Below are 19,443 nucleotides of genomic sequence, written 5' to 3' on the forward strand. Positions count from 1 at the left end.
ATAACTTCCAGCCCTGTTGTCCCCTAACGAAACGTGGTGGTTTGTGCAATCATTGTGTAAATCTCTCTTTACTTCTAACCTGTAGCACAAGTCAGATGAGATTAAGATTGCTTGTTTAAGGACATGTTAGGAGATCATTACTGAGAGTGGGTTCCAACCAAGATCTTCCCAGTTTATAATCTAGTCATTACACACCACATTTATATGAACAAATTTAGCAGCTTTTCCAAGAGGAAATAAATGCCGAAGTTTCTGAAACAGCTTTCAGTGAATGTTACTATGATCACGCTCGGAAAAGGTAAAAGTTACAGGATGAAACTCTGAGAGCCTGTATGTATGTATGTATGTATGTATGTATGTATGTATGTATGTATGTATGTATGTATGTATGTATGTATGTATGTATGTATGTATTTCATTTCATTTCTACCCCGCCCATCTAGTCAATTGACTACTCTGTAAGGAGTAGAATGAATGAAATGTTACTTAAGGACCCGGGAGACCTGAGTTCAATTCCCCTGAGTTGAAGCTGATGGGTGTTGTAGTCCTGGCCAGATAGGCTCTGCTCTCAGCTATTTATAAAAAACGAGGGTTCCTCCAGGTCAACTAGGCTGCCAGCCCTCTCCCCACACACCCCAGAAAAGGGCCATAGGCCATTTTAGGCATCCCTCCCTTCAGGATGGGAACTGTAGTCCAAACACCCAGCATATATACACATGCACTGTACATATATCAGTACATACACACAGATGCAAAGGGTAGGGTTCATAAAGGTCGGGGGGGGTGATGTGCGTGTTTACATATATCTATATACTATACAGAGAGAGAGAGGGGGGTCTTTTGTGTGTGTGTGTGTGTGTGTGTGTGTGTGTGAGACACAAAGGCTCCTCCCATCCTCTATCCACTCTATACTTTTCTATCTCTAGGGTGGTGGGGGGGAAAAAACCGTTCCCCGTGACGTCAGCGTCGTCGTCGTCTCCCGGCTGAACGCGATGAGCTCATCCGCTGGCCCTCGGCCCCGCCCCTTCCCTCGCGTCAGGACCGTCGGGGCGGAAGTGACGCACTCGGGCCGGTGAGGCGGCTGAGGGAACCGCTGGTGGTGGTGCTGCCCGCCGTCGCCGCCGCCCCTCCGTCTCCTCGTCCCCGTCTGGGCCCGGCCCTCTTGGGTGCCTGACGCCGCCGCCGCGGCCTCGCCTTTCCTTCCCTTTCCCTCCGAGGCCCTGCCGCCATGTCTGCCCCCGGAGGAACCGGCGGCGAGTTCGGGAACCCGCTGCGCAAGTTCAAGTTGGTCTTCCTGGGCGAGCAGAGCGGTGAGGCGGGGGCGGGGGCGGGGGCGGGCGGGACCGCGGCGTTCCCTCAGGGCAGGCCCTCCCCCCCGTTCCATCTCGTTCCCGTTAACGCGTTCCTTTGCCGTTACAGCTCCCCAAGCCTTGCTTTCGTTCGTCCTTCCTCAGAGCGGTTGGGGGGGAGGGCGTTTGGCGCTTCTTAAATATCTTAAATATCTCCTTGCTTTCAGCTTTCCGTCTCCTCAGGAGTTCAGCTGCCTGGGTAGACTCAAGGGTTTCCAGCTTTAAATACCCTTTAAAGGCGAGCTGCCTCGGGTCCCCCCTCTTGAAAGGAGGCAGGCCCGGCGAAAATCATTTTAAACAAGTCGAGCCCAAATAGATGAAGCAATCACTAAAACGTGCAGGGGTCCTCCCGCCTCTCAGGGACGAAATTAAAAACAGGAAAAAAAGAATATTTGTAAGGGGGTGGTTAGGAAGAGAAAGAAATAATATGTAGTTTTAGAAGAGGTATCTGTGTGGGTCTGCGCTGGCCATCTCAGGCCAAAAAAGCAAAGGAAAACAAAATAATAAACACCAAATAAATAAATAAATAACATTGAACTTGGAAAGACTTGCAACACAACTGCTGTGTTGTAATGGGAGCTTTTGTGCACAAGTCCACTTCCTGGGTGCATATATTATTATTGCATGGCATGCTTGGAAAGAGGTGGATTGGATCCAGCTAAATCTTGTGCTAAAATAAATTTCTCAGTCTTGAAAGGACCACTTTTTTGGGGGGGGTGTCTCTCCTTGAAACAGGCAGCCACCCCTACCTGGCTGGAAGCAGAAGCAACCATGAGAGTGATTTCTCCACCCCTTTGCAAGGAGAGGACTGCATTTAAATTTATCCACGTAGCCCTGCTCCTTGAAATTGCTGCTCTTTGGGTGGGGAAAGGAAATCAAGCTAAAATCCCATTGCTTAATGTAGTAACTGGCACTAGAGTAGGCTAATTGAGTCCATGGGCCTTTGGTGAGTCGTAAGTTCCATTGATTCAGGAGGGTCTGCTCTAGCTGCAGTTGACTATCCAAAGCAAGGCTTCAGCCTGTACTCCTGTTTCTAAATTGATTCAGTTCCTTTAGGTGAAATGAGGTGAGACTACCACTCTTTAGTATTTCCATTTGTCTACCCATTTAAGATGGGAGTGTGTGTTTCAAGGAATAAAGGAAATGGCAATTGTCTTATTCCACTCTTAATCGCGCCCCCCCCCCCCCCCGCATATAGTGTATATCATAATGTGACTAAAAAGTGCCAGGTTCCCAGGAAAAACAGTTTACTATCCCTTACAATCTTGCTTTTCTTCCTTAAGATGAGCAAAGTGTACTCAACGGTGTAGGAGTTGCAAAAACTAAATAGATGTATTCTCAAAGGCTTTCACGGCCGGGATCCAATGGTTGTTGTAGGTTTTTTGGGCTGTTTGGCCGGGTTCTGGAGCTTTTTCTTCCGAACCTTTTGCCAGTCTCTGGCTCATCAAAAATAGAAGTGTTGAGTACTCATTATAACACAATCTGTTAGGGATCTCCATGGAGAGGAAATCCTGGAGGCGGATGACTAGTTGCTTTCCTGCCTATGTTTTGGTCTACCTAGCAGGGCTGATTTTCCAGTCCTTGTTTCCTCTAATGGCTGGTTTCTTCAGGCTGCTCTTGTGGCATCAGAGATTTGACTCGTGTCAGCATCCGGAGCATGGGGCATCCTGGGGCAGTGTGGACATTGCAGGTCATTTGCCTGAGACTTTGCTTTCTTGGCACATGGAAGCAGGAAATGCTTGTGGTGTTGAGCCTGTCAGATGATGATCTCCTCACCTTTCGGCATCTCAACTGATCACACAAATTGATTCTCACTGGTAACAGAGGACATCTGCTAGGACACTTAATTGCCAAGTGTGTGAATAATAAAGCCAAGTTAAAATGATCTTTTACAGGGCAAGGCTGCGGCTGTTTTGCATAAATGTCTTTTCTGTGCTCTTGAGTTGCATTGTTGGCTACTGCTCAAAATATATGGTATTAAAACACAAGGAGACAGCTAAGCAGTCAGTCATGGAATATTCCAGAGAAGGAACAATATAGAAACAGCGGGCGGCTTGAAGCCATGTGGTTTTCTAACCTGCCAAGCTTTATTTCAGCACAAGCTACTTCTGCCCACTAGTTCTGTAATTACAATAATTCTCAAATGATTGTTGTGGCTGATCTCATTTTGGTAGAAGGAAAAAGAAGGAAACTTGAAGGGTAACTCAGGATAGATTTGACTTAAATCAAATTAGTAGTTTAAATCACTGTTCAAAAATACATTATTTAATCATGTAATTTTAAAAAAAACCCCAAATGTCCATTTTTTTACTGTCACCTTTCACATTCTGCTCGCTTGGATCGACTCTACTTCCAGCAATCCTCCATTCATTAGCATGCCCAGTGCATTTCCAGAGGGAAAGCAAGGACATTAACTTTATATATATATATATATTTTCCTTTTTATTCTCTTGTGGCAAGTTTAATCAGGTGCTCCTTTTGTAGCTCCTCTGAAATCATACCTGTAAATAAAATATTCTGTCTAGCCATATCTAAAGGGATCAACAGACCCAGAGTCTAGTGCTGTGCTTTGTAAGTTGAATGGGCCTTTTGCAAAGGAGGAGTAGCGTAAGATGGCAAGTGGCAGAGAGTTTCCAGTCATGCAAGGAAGTGTTTTGAATATCTTGCTTTCCAGCTCATGCACGCAGAATAACTTCTTCCCTCTCTTTTGCAGTTGGAAAGACCTCCTTGATTACCAGATTCATGTACGACAGTTTTGACAACACTTACCAAGTAAGTGGGAATGTGCCAAACCTTCCTGAAATTCTTAGGGATTTCTAAGCTATAAATTGGACTTTACCATATTTGTCAGTGGAGGGATGAAAATGTTATGGACTAGCACTAAGGACATTGTAATTTCCAAACTGAAATCGATGAAGAGCGAACAGCTGAAACTCTGAATTCTGTTTATATCTAGAATTGCAGTTAAAAAACCCCAGCATATTTATTTGTAGATCAGTAACATTTTGATTCAGAGAACGTTCTATTTTTTCTGTGGTGTGAACTGTAATCTTAGCAATTACTCTTATAGTGTATCTCTGGTCATCTCATAAAAAGGAGTTTTTTTTTATCCAAAGAAAGTTGAAGTTATTTTGAACAATGTTTTTCTCTTGAGTTTCTTATTGCTTACAACACAGCATATGCAACAGGAGTTCTGGGGTCCCCCCGACCTGAGTTCAAGTGCTTGGTTATGGCCTTTTAAGTTGTGAATAGACAATATTTTTCCCTGGATTCATATGAACATGCATAGCCCTTGAGAACAACCATAGAGGTTCAGCTGTCTGGCTCTCTGTTAAGAATGATTAAATTAGCAAGTATGAGAGACGGTCTTTTTATTGAAGGCTCCCCATCCTGGAAGTCTGTTTGCTCTAAATGGCAGAATGCAAACACCTTGTACACATTATCAGTAATTTATTTTCACATCAGCTGAATTATACACACTCCTTGATTGTTTAAGATCACTTTTAAGACTAATTTTTCAGTACATGAGGTTGTATACGCGTTGAAAATCGATATAATAGGAAACATTAGATTATTAATCTAATTAGTTTAATTTAATCTCTTTAGTATTTATCATAGTATTTATAGGCTGCAACTTTAGTGTAGCCCCTACTCAGCAAGCTTTGTAAATCTTCTCAAAGGCTTTCATGGGCTTGTTTTTAAATTGTTTATTATAACTATATTCTCTTGTCTCCAAAATTCTGTGACTTGCCCTGCATTTCATTCCCAGATATTCAGGGTCACCAGCAGAATCCAGTGCATCCCTAAACATAATCAAGCAACTTGCATTCCTATATGATTACTCCTCCATTACAGACACTGCTATAATTGCATTGTATTATTGTTGTGCATTCGCTCAGGACTCAGTTGCAGGAAATTTCTATTGATTTAAGTGGCAAACCCATAGATTTCTATAGAATCTAAGTTATAACTCAATAGTCTTGTTAGATTTCCGTGGGACTTTAGATCAGCTAACTTACATGCTTTTGAAACTGGTTGGGGAACCCTATTTTCTCCTCCCTTTGCAGTGTTGTTTAGATTTCTCAAACTATCAGGCGAGTCCTTGCAGGCTTTGTATAGAAAATTTTAAAAATGGTTTTCTTTCTTTCATATTTCTGAAACACAAGTGTATTCTCAATCAGATTAATGGAAATGTGTTTTTTTTTCCAGGCGACAATTGGAATTGATTTCCTTTCAAAGACCATGTATTTAGAAGACCGCACGGTGAGTGGGAATGTCTGCGTACTTCATTTTGTAACAGGAAGAGCGATCACTGCTCATAATCATGATATTTTTGACTGATTCCCCTTTAGTCCTGCTGGACAGGGAAGCGCCCAGTTGATATAGTGTAGTATTTGCATAATCCATGAGAAGCAGAATCAGGCTTTTTTTTTGTAAAAAAAATTGAAAGCAATATGTGATTCTTGGGAATTCACGTTAGAGGACAGAATTTAAATGAAATTGCTTGATGTTGGTAGACATTAGTTGTTTTACTCTTTACCCTTATGAAACGTAGTTGTCTTTCAGTCTGTGGAATTTTAATCTTTGGCTGGAGGGAGGCCAGTCTGTCCCATACAGTTTTGTTTGACCTCTTATTCTTAATTTCTCTAACAACGGGGGGAATGTACAGAATGCCTTCAGGGACTTTATTTCATCCACACAACAGTCCTACAGAGGAAAATTAGGCTGAAAGAGGGTGATTGTGCCCTAAGCTGCCCAGTGAACACCATGGCTGAACTGAGGTTTGAACTTGGCTCTCTTATTTCCTAACCAGTATTTCCTAACCAGACAGTCACCTAAGGTACAGCATGAATTGTCTTTTTGTCACCAAAATTACTGTGTCAGTCTGACCTTACAGCTAGACTTGGTTGCATTTCTAGTATTATTTTTTTCTCCTTTTGGCTGACTGAGATCAGCTTATGACGTACTCTTTGAGAAGTGGTTTTCCTTTTATTAAGGGATGGCTATATTCAAGAGTTTGGCTTGCAGTGTATTTTATCACCTCAAGAGTGTGGTTGTGACCAGCCAGACAGTGTACTCACTAAGCCCAGACATAAGCAGCAAGCTCTTTGGCCTTTCCTCTTAGAATGAATGGCAGGAAAGGTAGGGCAGCTTATCTGAGACACTGGTAAACTACCTTGGGTTTCATATTGTGAACCCTCACCTGTGGTTCCTACTGGGCATAATCATCTATGAGTGACATATGTATATATATATATATACACACTGTATAAAATCATCAATGAGTGACAGACCAGTGCCTTGGCTGGTGTGCTTAACAGACCATCAAGGACTGAACTGAGTGCCAAAAAATATGTCGTAGACACTTGATCAGGCCTTTGGTCTCTGTACATGCACCTATTCCAGCTGCATTTAAAATGCATTTCAAAACACAGATTATTGATGGTGTACAGAGAGACCTGGCGCGTGTGGCTGATCTGGCATTTGGGGGAAGAGAGGCCAAGGGTCCCTTTTAGCCAGCTGTTCTTTTTTTTTTTTCACTTTGCACTGCATTTTTTGTTTCTTTTAAATTTCTTCTCCCCCACCCCTCACTATTCATTGCTTGTGTTGTTTTGCCTCAAGGTTTTACCTTCCTTTTTAATTTCACATAAGATCTTTGTTTTTTTCTTTTCGCTTTGTTTTCCATCTTCCTGCTCTCACAACCTCCTTTGCCCCCCCCTTTCCATCTCCTCCTGCATTTTATGTTTTCCCAGATGAGGCTGCAGCTGTGGGACACAGCCGGCCAAGAGAGATTCCATAGCCTCATTCCTAGCTACATCCGGGACTCTGCTGCGGCTGTCATAGTCTTTGACCTCACAAGTAGGTACTGGGATTTAGGGTCTGCAAGGGAAACAAGACGAAACGCATCTAAAGGATTGCAAGGTTACTCTCTTAGCATCTGTTATTAGAGTGCACCACTTTTCGTTGCTTAAGGATGTAATGGATTGTTAGACAAGTATTTCCATTATATTGCAAAGTCATTGTAGAGAAAGGATCCTTCATTGTGATACCCAGATGTGAACACTTGTTACACACAAACCGTAACGCTGTAACAACTGCCTTCCTAAGAAAGTTTTGTTTTTGTTAAGGGCAACTCAGTCCATCTCTGATGTCTAGTCCTTCATCTCGCGAAGAGCTGGCAGGCCATGTTTTTGATGTCCCCGTCCTATATGCCATCACAGCTTTATGATTGCTTTACTATATTTATGTCTGTCAACAAAAAAGACAAAGTATCAAGTTGAGTTGTATATTCCATTGTTGTTACACTCAAATGCAACACTTGTTTTTGTTTTTGACTATAAGCAAAGGTGGGTGTCACCAAATTTTTTTTAGGTGCCTGATGCCTTCTTTCTGGGTCTCTCCAAGTCAGGTCTGTAAATGAGGATGTGAACTCTTTATTGGGCAAACTCAAGCGTTCATCCAGTTCAATATCATGCTTTTGGTAGCATCTAACTAGATCATTTGCTGACTTTGAGGGCCGTGTGTAGGCCTTCTATGCTGTTCTACTTCAGCAGTTGCAATTCATAAAAATAGAGGGGTCCAACACAGTTTGCACATAGCTGTCATGATTAAAAAATCATTGGATATGTTACTGCTCTGTCTATTTTCTAATCCTATTTGAAACTGGATGCAAAATGCCGTCATAGTAATCCCCTTTTGCCCATAGTAAAAGCTCTTTGTAGTGTTTTATTCACATTGAGCAGGGGGGTTGGACTCAGTGGCCTTATAGGCTTCTTCCAACGCCTTTATTCTATAGTACTGTGAAGAACACCAACATGGACAAGTGACAGGAAAGTCCAGTGCAATTTATAGCAATTGCTACATCAAGGTGGTGGATGGGAAAATGCACCTTTCTTGTTGTGCACTAGATCTTTTAAAAATATCCACATAAACCTTCAAATGGAAGATTTGCTGGCTCCCCCTTGCAAGAGAAGAAGCTGTAATAGAATGCCCTCTATAAACCGCTCCCTTTGGGGCAGGGATAGAGAAATGACAGCTTCCCAGGTTGGAATGCATGCAATGCTCAGCGTTCTTTGCCTCTGATTCGATGCTGGCGAGGGGGGCATGGAGGGTGCTGGCCTCAAACATTTGGAGGGCCTGCTCCTTGTACAGCCTGAAGTCCAGAGCGGTTCCAACAGTCTAGAAAATGCCACAGTCACATATTTAGGGCCCTTCACAATGATCTCCCACCACAAATGGTGAGGTCCTCAGTTTGGCTAGTGAGGTTTCTACCCTTCTTGGGGGTATTGGCCAAGTAGCAAAACCGACCAGATAGGTGGGATATAAATAAAATAAATAAACAAACTTCCATTCTGGTGTGGTCTCAGCAGGTTTTTGGCTGCGATGCCATGCATTGGGGCCCAGCTAGGTCTCTCTGACTCGGTGGCCCTGCTGGTTCCAGACTCTTTGCCTTTCTCTGGAACAGCTTCGCTGACCTGTTACGTACAGAGGAAGGAGCAGAGATTTACATTCATGGAGACAAAGAAACGGTGCTTCTGACTGCCTCTGGGCACAGGTGGTGGGTGTCTTGCTCTAGCACTGGGTTGCCAAAGAAATTCATTGGATCCAATAGCCAGAGGTGTCATTGAAAGTAACAAAGGGCATTAACAAAGCCGCCTAGAGTGGTCTTTTAGACCAGATGGGCGGGGTATAAATCAAATAAATAAATAAAATAAAAATTATCACACTTTTTGAGCCTTGTTGTGACAGGACATTCATCTGGCCTCAAGAACCACAGGTAACGTTGAGAGGTGTTTCAGGGCAGGGTGGATTTGATTTAAGTCAAGATTGAAATGTTTTAGAAATGATATTTTAATAAATTTACATCAAGTTTTACATCAATTTGATTTTTTTAAAAAAAATCATTGGTTTTTATCCACCCTGGTTTCAGGGAAGTACAGTATGCACACCAAACAAATGTGAAGAACTTCAAATTTGCAACATGGTGTGGGGGGGGGGCTGTAGAACCATGTTTCAACCTATGGGAAAGAGTGGTCTGCATCAAATATGTGTAAAAGATCTACACGGATTCCATGACATTCCCTCCAACCCCTAGTCTCACATTCTGATCTGAAATGAGAATGAAGAGAGACAACACCAGAAAAAGTTTTTCCCCATCCTTAGGTTTAGGGTGGTGGGAAGCAAGGCCCTCATTGGCCTCTCCTCTACTCTTTTGCTGTCCTTGTCACAACTCTCGTCTGTTACTCCCACCAACTGAGTATTTCCTTTCATGTTAGTTCTGTCTTTTTCCCTCCCCATTTCAGCCTCTGGTAAGACCTTTAAGAAAAACCCATGTTCTTGTTGAGAGCGAGAGAGCAGTAAAACAGTAGCCCTGTTTTTTAAAATTCACCTATATGCCTACAGCTTCTGTTGGCTTGTAACTTTCAATAGCTCGGCTTGGCCAGTGGAGGGCACATGACATTTCCCCCCCCCCCCTTTTCACCCAAGCAAGCCTCCTGGCAAAAAAGGGGTTTGATTTGATCCAGACAAAGGATCACTGCTAACCTTTCTCAAGGAAACTCTTCCCAGCAATGCTGTTAGCAGAGAAATGCAGTTTTGTGTTTTTGCCCGGTTCAGACGCTGCAAAAAATAATAATGATTGGAGGCCGTGCTCCCTGGAAGGTGAACCCCTAAGAGAGAATCTTCTTGGCTCCCTAGATCTTGCTATTCCGTTAGGCAGTCTGTACGCTTTTGAAGTGGATTCGTTTCCACTATGGAAGTTACTCGGCTGTAGTAGCTTTCCTATAGAGACATGGTCTTTTCTCACACATCCCAGAGTGTTACTTGTGGGGGGTTTTTTTTGGTTTTTTTTTAGTGTATGCAAAGCTTGAAATAACCCACTGCTGTGGAAGCAATTGGGTCCATGTCATTGACAGTGAGGAATGGTCATAGAGCAGAATGGTTATTGTTATGACAGTGAAAGCTTTATCATACCTTTTCTTTAGCCCCGACTACTGTATTCCCTATCAAGCTATCTGTGTGTTTGGAAGCAACAAACCTTTGTTGTGCTGTATCGTCCCTCTAACGCATTACCTTTTCCCTAAAGGACAGTTTCTCCTTTTTCTCTGTCTTTTTGTCTTTCTGCTTTTTCCCCCGGGCTGGTACCAGCAGGTCCGACTTCAGCTTTGGGACACGGCAGGCCAGGAGCGGTTTCGTAGCCTCATCCCCAGCTACATCCGTGACTCAACTATTGCAGTAGTAGTCTATGACATCACAAGTGAGTGAGAGATTTGTTTCATTGAGCCTGCAGCACTACACTCTTGAAGGCGAGGTTGAAGCACGGAATTTCTCCCGAGTGATAAGGCAGAGTTGGGCTCATTTTATGCTGGGGCTGGCAAACGCCTCTCCCGCTTGGAATATGTGTGGAGCTTTGTTTTGCAAAAGGCCCTCTGGGGTGGATCCGTGCTCCGGCCATCTCACCATTGAGAAGCACCACTAGAGGTGATCCCACTTTGAATGGTCACTTCCGGTGTTCCCTTGCCAGGCAGGGAAATAAGCACCATCCCATGTTCTCCCAAGGTGCTGCTGCCTATATCCTGTTCACAGTCTAAGTCTTAATCACATGAACATATCCTTCCTGTTTATAGTTTCTCATCTCTCATGGATGCCATTCACTTGCTTAAAACTCAGGCCCTACAGTTCTTCATAAGCTGGTTCCCAAACGTATTGTTTCATATTGTCTCCTTCCTAAAACCCTTTGTTCTCTTGATTGGTTGCCACCTTTAATGCAAATGTACTGCTCATTCCACACACCTAATTTCCTATTATACTGCAGTACACTAACAGAAACTGGTGTGTGTGTGTGTGTATGTATAAAATACCATGTGCTATTTAAAGCTTTTCCCTCTTTCTTGAATTCCAGCACTAATCTATTGAGATGCCTTTTGTCTTACAGACCTAAATTCCTTCCAGCAAACCTCCAAATGGATTGACGATGTGCGAACAGAGAGGGGAAGTGATGTCATCATCATGCTAGTGGGAAATAAGACTGACCTTGCAGACAAAAGGTGATTTGGAAATCAGATGGGTTACTTTGATGTGTGCTAGAAAGCTTCCTGGGCGGTTCCTGGAATGAATGAGGACAGACAGTCCCCATTGGTTACGCAAACAACATTAAAAGCAGCAAAACCCCATGCAGGGGTGATGGAATTCTTGGTGGTGCAGTCCCCTCACCTGCTTATTGATTCTTTTAATCTCTATTTAAAAGAATCATTTAGCAGGGGAGGGGAAAGGCTTCCTCCTTAAACTCTCATGGCTGCTTCTGATCTTCCTCTAAATCAGGAATAGATGGATGACTTTCGAGATCTTAAAGGCTTTCACTGTTGGCTGTTCTGGTTTCGAGTAGAAGTTGTGAGCTGGAAAAAAAACCGCTTGGAGACTTAAAAGTTGCCAGTGCAGTTACATTTTTTAAAGCTTTGCACAAGTCGTTCTGTCTGTTTCTCTCTCCATGTCAACTGATGGTGGAGAAGCGCTTCTCAGTTGGTGGCTGGTATGTTGTGGTTTCGTTCATTATGATATATTTTTTTTTGGCTGCCTTTTTCATTTGGTGCTTTTTATTCTCCCTCCTAGCAGAGGGTGCCGGAGAGGTTAAAGAACAGTGAAATAGATATTGAAAGGAATCATAAAGCAGGAGTCTAAATACCGCTGAGCTTGTGGAGATTGTTTGAGGGCGTCTTGCTTGCAGGTGGTTATTTTGCACACCCTGCCACGCAACCACACCCCTCATGACTCATCGTTCATGCCTGGGATGATTTAGTGAGGTGTAGAAATGTTCCTCAGAACCAAGATTTGATTACTTTAAGGCACAGTTGTGTTTAAATCACAGCCCTTGATCTCACATGTGACCCTTGGCTTAAATGCAAAGCATAATCTGCAGGCAGTCCATTCAGCCCTTTGGCAAGAATGATCTGCCTCTATTTTAGTCTTTCGCCTTTCCTTTTCCCCTTTCTTCTTAATGCAGGGGTTTCCTTTCCCCTGTCGTGCTCTGTCAATACTGCAGCATCAAAGCAATATTATTCTGCTGTTCCTCGCTTCCGGTTTTAACCTGGTGTGTCACGTAATGCCATGTACATGGCTGCAGTTCCTACTTTGAAGTGTTGAAGGTAGTTCAGGCAACCAGGAGCTTTCTAAGCCTCTCCTAATGACGATACAAAATAGGAGGAGCCGTCCTAATTGAACCCTAGGTTGAGGATTGATCGCCCTATCTTTCTCTCTTGTTTTGTTCTGCTCATTCCTTTCAGGCAAATTACTACGGAGGAAGGGGAGCAGAGAGCCAAAGAACTGAGTGTGATGTTCATTGAGACCAGCGCCAAGACTGGCTATAATGTGAAACAGGTAATTTTGTGCCACATCCAGAGAACAGCTTCCTCTGTCGTTAGCACCTGATACCAAGGACTATAACCTTGAGATTTTAGGGCTTCTTTGATTCGATACAGTTTTGATCCCTTTTTCTCAGTTCTGGGCGTAGCTGGCTGAGTGTCACGTTCTGGAAGAACATATCCTTCCCTTTGGACCTGTTCTTTGTCTAATCACAGTTCTTAATAGAATGCCTGATCTTGCTTCACACATGACTTAATTGGGGCATGGGTACCTGTATGTCCCTTATACGGGCCATGATATTGCTGTCCATTTATCCTGCATTTCTGGGGAAAAAACTGAATTCCTCTTCATTTCGTGCTGCCTTTCAGCTTTTCCGCCGCGTGGCTGCAGCGTTGCCTGGTATGGATAGCACTCCCGAGAAGAGCAAAGATGACAGTATCCTTCCTCTGCTGCTTGGTAGCTTCCTGGCATCATATGGCCTTCCTGGAGGAGCCTTTTGCTTCTTCTTGGCAATGCCTAAAGGCAACCTCCATTATTTAGCTGCCTTTCTGTGTGCGTGCATGCATGCAGGAATCAAGCAGGAGCTGCTTTTGATGGATGTCACCCTACCTCTAAAGAGGGAATCTCCACTCCCGTTGTTTAAACTTATAGGATTCCTTGTGGGCAAATGGCAGCACACAGCTATATGTGAACCAGTGTATAATTTCTTTCAAAGGTAGCTCTGTAGGTCTAAGCTTATTGGTACATGTCTGGTTCTACATGAGAGTTTGAAAGGCCTAATAAGACTATGATCTGGGCTCTGGAGGGGCAACAGATTATACTACAAAATCCTTCCCTTTGTGGCAGTTTTTATTCGAACGCAGGTCATCCTGATTGGTGAAGGGGTGGTGGAGTAGGGGGAATGGTTGCTAACATCAAGTCTTAAATGTGCCTTGAAGTAACCGTTGAGAAAAGGGGAGTCTCTTTGTGGTGCAGAGGATAAACTGCAGTACTGCAGTCAAGACTGCTTCCAAGCTGTGGAACTCTCTCCCCCAGCACCTTTATATGGGCAGATTTAGACAAGGTTTGAAAACCTATTTGTTCAACTCGGAGTCATGGGTATTGGCTATTGAAACCTTGTGGCATAGTGGGTTAAACTGCAGTCAAGACCCTGAGTTCAATCCCAATGGGCTTAGGTAGCCGACTCAAGATTCACTCAGCCTTCCATCCTTCTGAGGTCAGTAAATTGAGTACCCAGCTTCCTGGGCGGTGGGGCAATGTGTAGCCTGCATAATTGGTGGGGCAATGTGTAACCTGCATAATTAAATTATAAATGCCGAGAGAGTGCTTTGGGGTGCACAGTGGGGCAGTATAGAAGCTGCACACTTAGCTTTATGACTGATAGGTCTATTTTGGTTACTTTTAGAACAGCAGGGAAGAGGAGGGCAGGACAAGCACCGACTGTCTTAACCTCCTTTGACTTGCTTCGCTCTACTGGAGTGATGCCTTTGGGTGTAGTTTTCCTGCTTATTTTATCAGTGTCGTTGCCCGTTTTTTAGCCCCTTAACCTACCATTTCCAGTGATTGATATCAAACTAGAGAAACCTCCTGAGCAGCCGGTAATGGAGAGCGGGTGCTCCTGCTAAGAGGATCTGCGGTGTGGCGGCCCCCTTCCCGATCGGCCGGTCCCGTCTCGCCGGAGAGCATCACTTTCCCATTGACTGAAAGGAACTTAACTTTTCCGAGGGCTGAGAAACCCGGTCTTAAGTAACGAGATTGAGCCCCACCCCGTACTGTGAACAGCCTTGGCTGCTCCCTTCTACTGCATGGTGTGAACCCTCAACTGTGTCCTGTCCTTTGTTGGTTGTTGCACTCTTGGTGCTGGTGGCACCTTTATCCTAGGTTTCCTCTCTTGGGCGTGAGCACCTCGCTGTGTGATGCTGTGAAGCAAAAAGGGAGGATTTAGCAAAATGCTTTTCAACCTCCAGCATGGGCTGGAGTGTCTTCTGTCTCCTCATTGCTGCCTTTATCTTCCTTCTTGAGGCTGCTTCTTGACGTTGGTTTGGCCCATCCTTGCCCTGGGAGAGGCGGGCACCCTCTCACGCTGACCTCCTGCCTCGTGGCCTCAGCCACCTGCTCCCATCCCTGTTCCGTTGTCTTTCCTCGAGGAGAGAAGGGAGGGGAGGACGTAGCTCCAAGCACGTGCCTCATGAGACGTGTTGCGCTTTATCTCTACATGGTAGCTAGCTGATTCTTAGGTGGCAATTACCTACCCTTTTCTCAGAAAGGTGGTGCTTCTGAAATAGTTGGAATATAGAAGGGAAGAATAAGCAAAATCGAAATGAGTGACTCCGTTGATTGTGGAGTCTTAATTAGAAAGCAGAGCACTGGGATGTTCTCCTGTCTGTCCTTCCTCCATTTCAGATTCCTTCTCTGTCCTCACACCTATCCATTTGACGCGTTCTCTGTTTAGGGAAGTTATGCACTGCATAGTTGCTAGCTTAATTAAAACAGGGGCATGTGTACCAGGTTCAGACCAACACCATGAGCCCCCATGTTGTATAATTTATCACTTGGAGACCATTTTAAGCCAAGTTCCTCATGCCTCATAGTCCTAATTTCCAGCTTTATAGATGGCAATGGATGGCATGTTCATGCTATCACCGAGTCCGTGGCTTTGCTATAGGAACGAACCTTCTCTGTATTCATTGTTTTTCTTTCCCTGGGATGATAGCCTGACCTTGGAGAACCTCCAGTGGGGGGTGGTTCAGCATCACCCCTTGAACTGCTTCACCTGCTGTAATATGAAGCACGAGGCAGGATCCCGGTGTCCTAGTCTGACTCTTCATTTGTTTTAGAGCTTATTATTGACCCTTCACCATTTTTGTGCAGGTTATGACACAAGGGGAAATGTTGGCTTTTTCTGTATTTGAAAAATAACCGGTGTCTCAAAAGTGTTTCGAGAACGAAAACTGCTGTAAGCTCTGTTGAGCGTTAGACTCAGCCCAAAATGTGTTTTCAGATAAATATTTCCCTCTGCTAATGGAGCCAAGCCTTGAAAGGCATGTAGGTGGTCAGAGTGACTTGGGTAGTTGTCTCTGGGGCTGGAAGCATAGCCCAGTTTGTTCAGCTGGTGGCTGCTTGTCTGTCTTAAAAGCCAAAATGCAGAATCCTTAACAGCTCATCTGTTCCTCTGCTGCTGAGACTTTGTATAGAGAACCTTTCTGTTTACTTCTGTGTATGCATGGGATATCACTCTTTCTCCGTTGGAGGTGCTTCGAAGCATGGTCTGTGAGGCCCTAGCCTTCGGCAGCCAGCTGCCCTCAAAATTATGGGCTATAAAGCCACCATAATAGTAGTTTGGGCAAGTCAGTTGCATTATTCTCTCAACGATGTTGAGATCTCGACAGAGGAAAAGCAGGATTTTTTCCATGCATCCTTTGTTTAGGGTCTCATTTGGAGTGAAAAGGTAGTCCTTTTCTTACAGGGAAAACACTGGAGTTCCTGCTTCATTGCTTTGGTTCAGCTACACTTACTTAGCTTGAAATGCTCCTAACCAGTGCCTGAGGTGTGTTTGGGGCAGAGATGAACACAAACCACTGGGTCAGAAGAGCTGGCCCGCCCCCCTCCAGCAGGTGAAGAGAAATCTGCCCATAGACATAGCTTAGATATGCTCCTTTTCTAATGGACATTCTTTGTTCAATGCCACACGTGCTTGTTCCAGGAGGGGCAGACAGTTGTGCCTCAACTGGGGGTGTGTTAAGATGGCTTTTCTTTACAAAGTGTGCTGCTGTTTCCAACTCCAGGCCCTGCACGCTCTTCTCCCCACAGAGCGCTGAGGTTCAAAGCATTTTCTTCCCTCCCACCCTGTTCCTAGTGTACTAGGGCTCTAGACGGTATTTCCAACAAATTCCTTATGTCTTACAGACGAAATTCTGTCAGTATAGCTTTTAACCTTTCAGACATAATAACCTGTTATGGAATTGGATGGCTTTGTGCTAAATCCCGTTATTTTGCCCCACTTAGAGCAGACCCATTGAACAAATGGGACTTAAGACTTAATGGCTCTCCTCCAGTTGCGACTAATGAATTTAGGCGTTCGCTTCTCAAATTTTGCCACTTTTGTTAATACGGGATAGCAACAATAAAATTACAGAAAAATGACACGCTTGTCATCAACCCACATTGCTTAAAATTCCACTGACACCACTACACGTTGTGTTTTTTGCACTCTCGCTCCACAAAGAGAACAGCAAGCCCCTTTGCAGCCTCAAATGAACTTTGCTGGGCCCTGTTACCATGCCCCAAGGGTGAGGCACAGCTGACTTCTGTCTTGATGCAAGCACCCAAGTGGCCCCGTGAAGCACATCGGTGTGAAAAGAGGGCAGTTTTCCTCTAGAGAGAGAGACCTCGCTACTTATTGTCCACCCAGTTCAGTTGAATAAGTAAGTTTTGTTCAGAGGTCTGCTGTATCTTGAAAGTGTTGGGTTGGCCAATGTTTCCAGTGATCTGTAGCCTGTCCTGGTTCCTTGGCTGCGTGTGAGAGGATCTGCTCCATCTGTACGTGGAGGGTTGATCGGCTATCCTTCCATACCTCTTCATCTGAGCATAAGCACCCATAAGGTTAGAAAAAAGCAAAGGAACACACCACTGTTTCATACTGTGTGCCACTTTCACAGAAAAATGGGCTTTGTCCTGTCAGGTTAGGAATCAGAATGCCTCTGCGGAGGCCTTTATTGTGTGTGTATGAGTGTGTGTGTGTGTGTGTGTGTGTATAGATAGATTAGATAGATCCCTTCTGTTTTGTGGGAATTGCTGAAGTCCCATCAGTGTTTGTTTCTCCCTCTCCCCGTCTCTCATTCATTCTACGTCTCATGGATGCAGTGGGACAGGTGGTGCTTCCCCTTTTGTAGTAGCAGCACGGCCCTTCCGCTGCTGCTACTACAGTATTCTCTCGAGACAAGCTGGAAACGTTTTTCAAGAGAGTAAGGATCTACACGTAAGCTCATCTTTGTGGGAAGGGGTTAGGGGGCCAGTTGGACAGGCGGCAGCAGGGGGAATCTAGTGAACGACAAGAGGTCACTCTTCACTGCCTTCTCTGTGGATGTGTATAATATTGAGTGTGTTCTCTTTGGCTCGCCGTCTTCTAGCTGTTAGCCAAGTAAGTGACTCTTAATATATCAATATTGACTGTCAGATTAAAGCTGTGTATCACACTAAATAAAGTTAATTTCACCATGATCCTTTCCTCGTCGTGATAATGTTTAAGGGCAGGCTGTTCTATCCTCCCTCTTCGTCCACAGGGCTTCCAGAGACAGAGAACGCAATGACAACAATATTGTGACACTCACACCCCTTTAAATATACAACAAGAAAGAAGACCACCCAACTTAAATAGGTAGCAAGTTCTGTACTAAGATTCAAGATGGCGGCCAACCAACAATCAACCTATAAAATTGCAGGTCATCAAGAACAAGAGAAGACAAGAAGTAAATTAATATGTGATAAGAATTTTCTAAAACCCACATGTTTCTTTCATATTGGGGGTGGGAATATCCCAAGATGAAGAAGTAGGAGAAAGTGGCACCTTTTCCCCAGCTGGAGTTGCAACAGAAGAGCTGCCACCACAATTAATTTGGTTTCTCAGATAAGCAAGGCCTCCGATTTGTCTCTGTGGTTGTTTATCTGAGTTGCTATTTAAAAGGGCAGGGTTCTTGAAATAAACAGTTTAATGTGTCAAGTTGCACTTTGTAGGAGATAATTTAGGCTTCAGCAAGAATCACTGGTTTAACCTGCCCTCCACAGTCTCCTTTGCTGTGCATTTACCAAAGTATTTTAAGCAACATTCCCCGTTTCACCTCTCATTAGTTAAAGAAATTGTTTGGGGCAGGTAGGAAAACCAGCTGGTGGCTTTCTAATCATCCTCAGCTTGGAAGTTTTCCATGTGCTTTGACTTTCTGTTGGAATAACTGTCACAGTTGTGCAGTTAAAACATAAATTTTACAGCCATTTCAACAGGAAAAGGTTGAGGACAGCTACCGTACTTTGTAATGGAGCAGGCCAGGTTCTGCCAGCCTAAAATGCTGGTTCAGGACTCATTCACATGTGAGTTGGTGACTTGTTTGAACAAGCCACAGGAGATAAAACAATTTATAGGTTCCTTCACGCCCCTCAGTGCCTTTCCTTTGGGCTGCATCACTCGTGGTGGAAAACAAACGGATATATAAACAGATCTTTGAGTGGCTCCCAAACAAAAAAGATTCCTATTTATTATTTAGAATAATTGATCCCATCTTCCCAGTGCTCTTGAGATGTGGGAAGGATTATAGTAAATAAAGTGCACAAGGATAAAGGAAATACACTCAGAAGGAGCAAAAACAGTTAAAAGCAGAAGGTGGTGGTTTTAAAACATACATCGCCTGTAAAAATTGGGCCCACTAAAATATGTTTGCCTAGGCAGAAAATGGAAGACTTGGTGGGGGTTATATCCTACAGCAAAACGGTACCATACCAGTTCAAATTGCAAAAGGCTGGCTGGTGTAGGGAGAATCCTGAGTGGTTGGGTTTTTTTTTTAAATGTATTATAATTTATCTTTAACCATCAGGGATGGTTCCAAAAGATACCACTTGACAGCTAGTACACTCTACAGTTCCTTAGTTCTGGGGTGTAGCTGTGTTGATCTGTCACATCAAAAAAAAAGTTTTCTGGTACTTTAAAAGCTAACAATTTTAATTTCTCACAAGCTTTCATGGGCTG

At 44.0% G+C, this 19,443-nt stretch overlaps 1 protein-coding gene and 1 long non-coding RNA gene across 6 annotated transcripts; one reads left to right on the forward strand and one right to left on the reverse strand.

Moving 5' to 3' along the window:
• Nucleotides 1-1,089: 1,089 nt before the first annotated feature.
• Nucleotides 1,090-18,903, forward strand: LOC110086634 (ras-related protein Rab-6A). Of its 5 annotated transcripts, none has more exons than XM_020807694.3 (8): nucleotides 1,090-1,310; nucleotides 4,063-4,121; nucleotides 5,559-5,612; nucleotides 7,103-7,208; nucleotides 11,284-11,395; nucleotides 12,629-12,722; nucleotides 13,076-13,142; nucleotides 14,268-17,927. In XM_020807694.3, the coding sequence occupies exons 1-8, from the start codon at nucleotides 1,229-1,231 to the stop codon at nucleotides 14,330-14,332; spliced, it is 639 nt and encodes a 212-aa protein (XP_020663353.3). In that variant the 5' UTR covers nucleotides 1,090-1,228; the 3' UTR covers nucleotides 14,333-17,927. The 5 variants fall into 5 exon arrangements, with proteins under 5 accessions (XP_020663353.3, XP_020663350.3, XP_020663352.3 ...); XM_020807691.3 differs by lacking the exon at nucleotides 7,103-7,208 and adding an exon at nucleotides 10,497-10,605; XM_020807693.3 differs by lacking the exon at nucleotides 7,103-7,208 and adding an exon at nucleotides 10,500-10,605.
• LOC144584506 (uncharacterized) lies at nucleotides 4,491-7,108 on the reverse strand. Its single transcript, XR_013538806.1, has 2 exons — nucleotides 6,004-7,108; nucleotides 4,491-5,953 (listed from the first exon to the last, which is right to left on the reverse strand). It is a non-coding gene; the product is annotated as an uncharacterized LOC144584506 (long non-coding RNA).
• Nucleotides 18,904-19,443: the final 540 nt, after the last annotated feature.

Source organism: Pogona vitticeps, chromosome 11 (assembly GCF_051106095.1).
Source record: "Pogona vitticeps strain Pit_001003342236 chromosome 11, PviZW2.1, whole genome shotgun sequence".
In the NCBI taxonomy this organism is placed as follows: domain Eukaryota; kingdom Metazoa; phylum Chordata; class Lepidosauria; order Squamata; family Agamidae; genus Pogona; species Pogona vitticeps.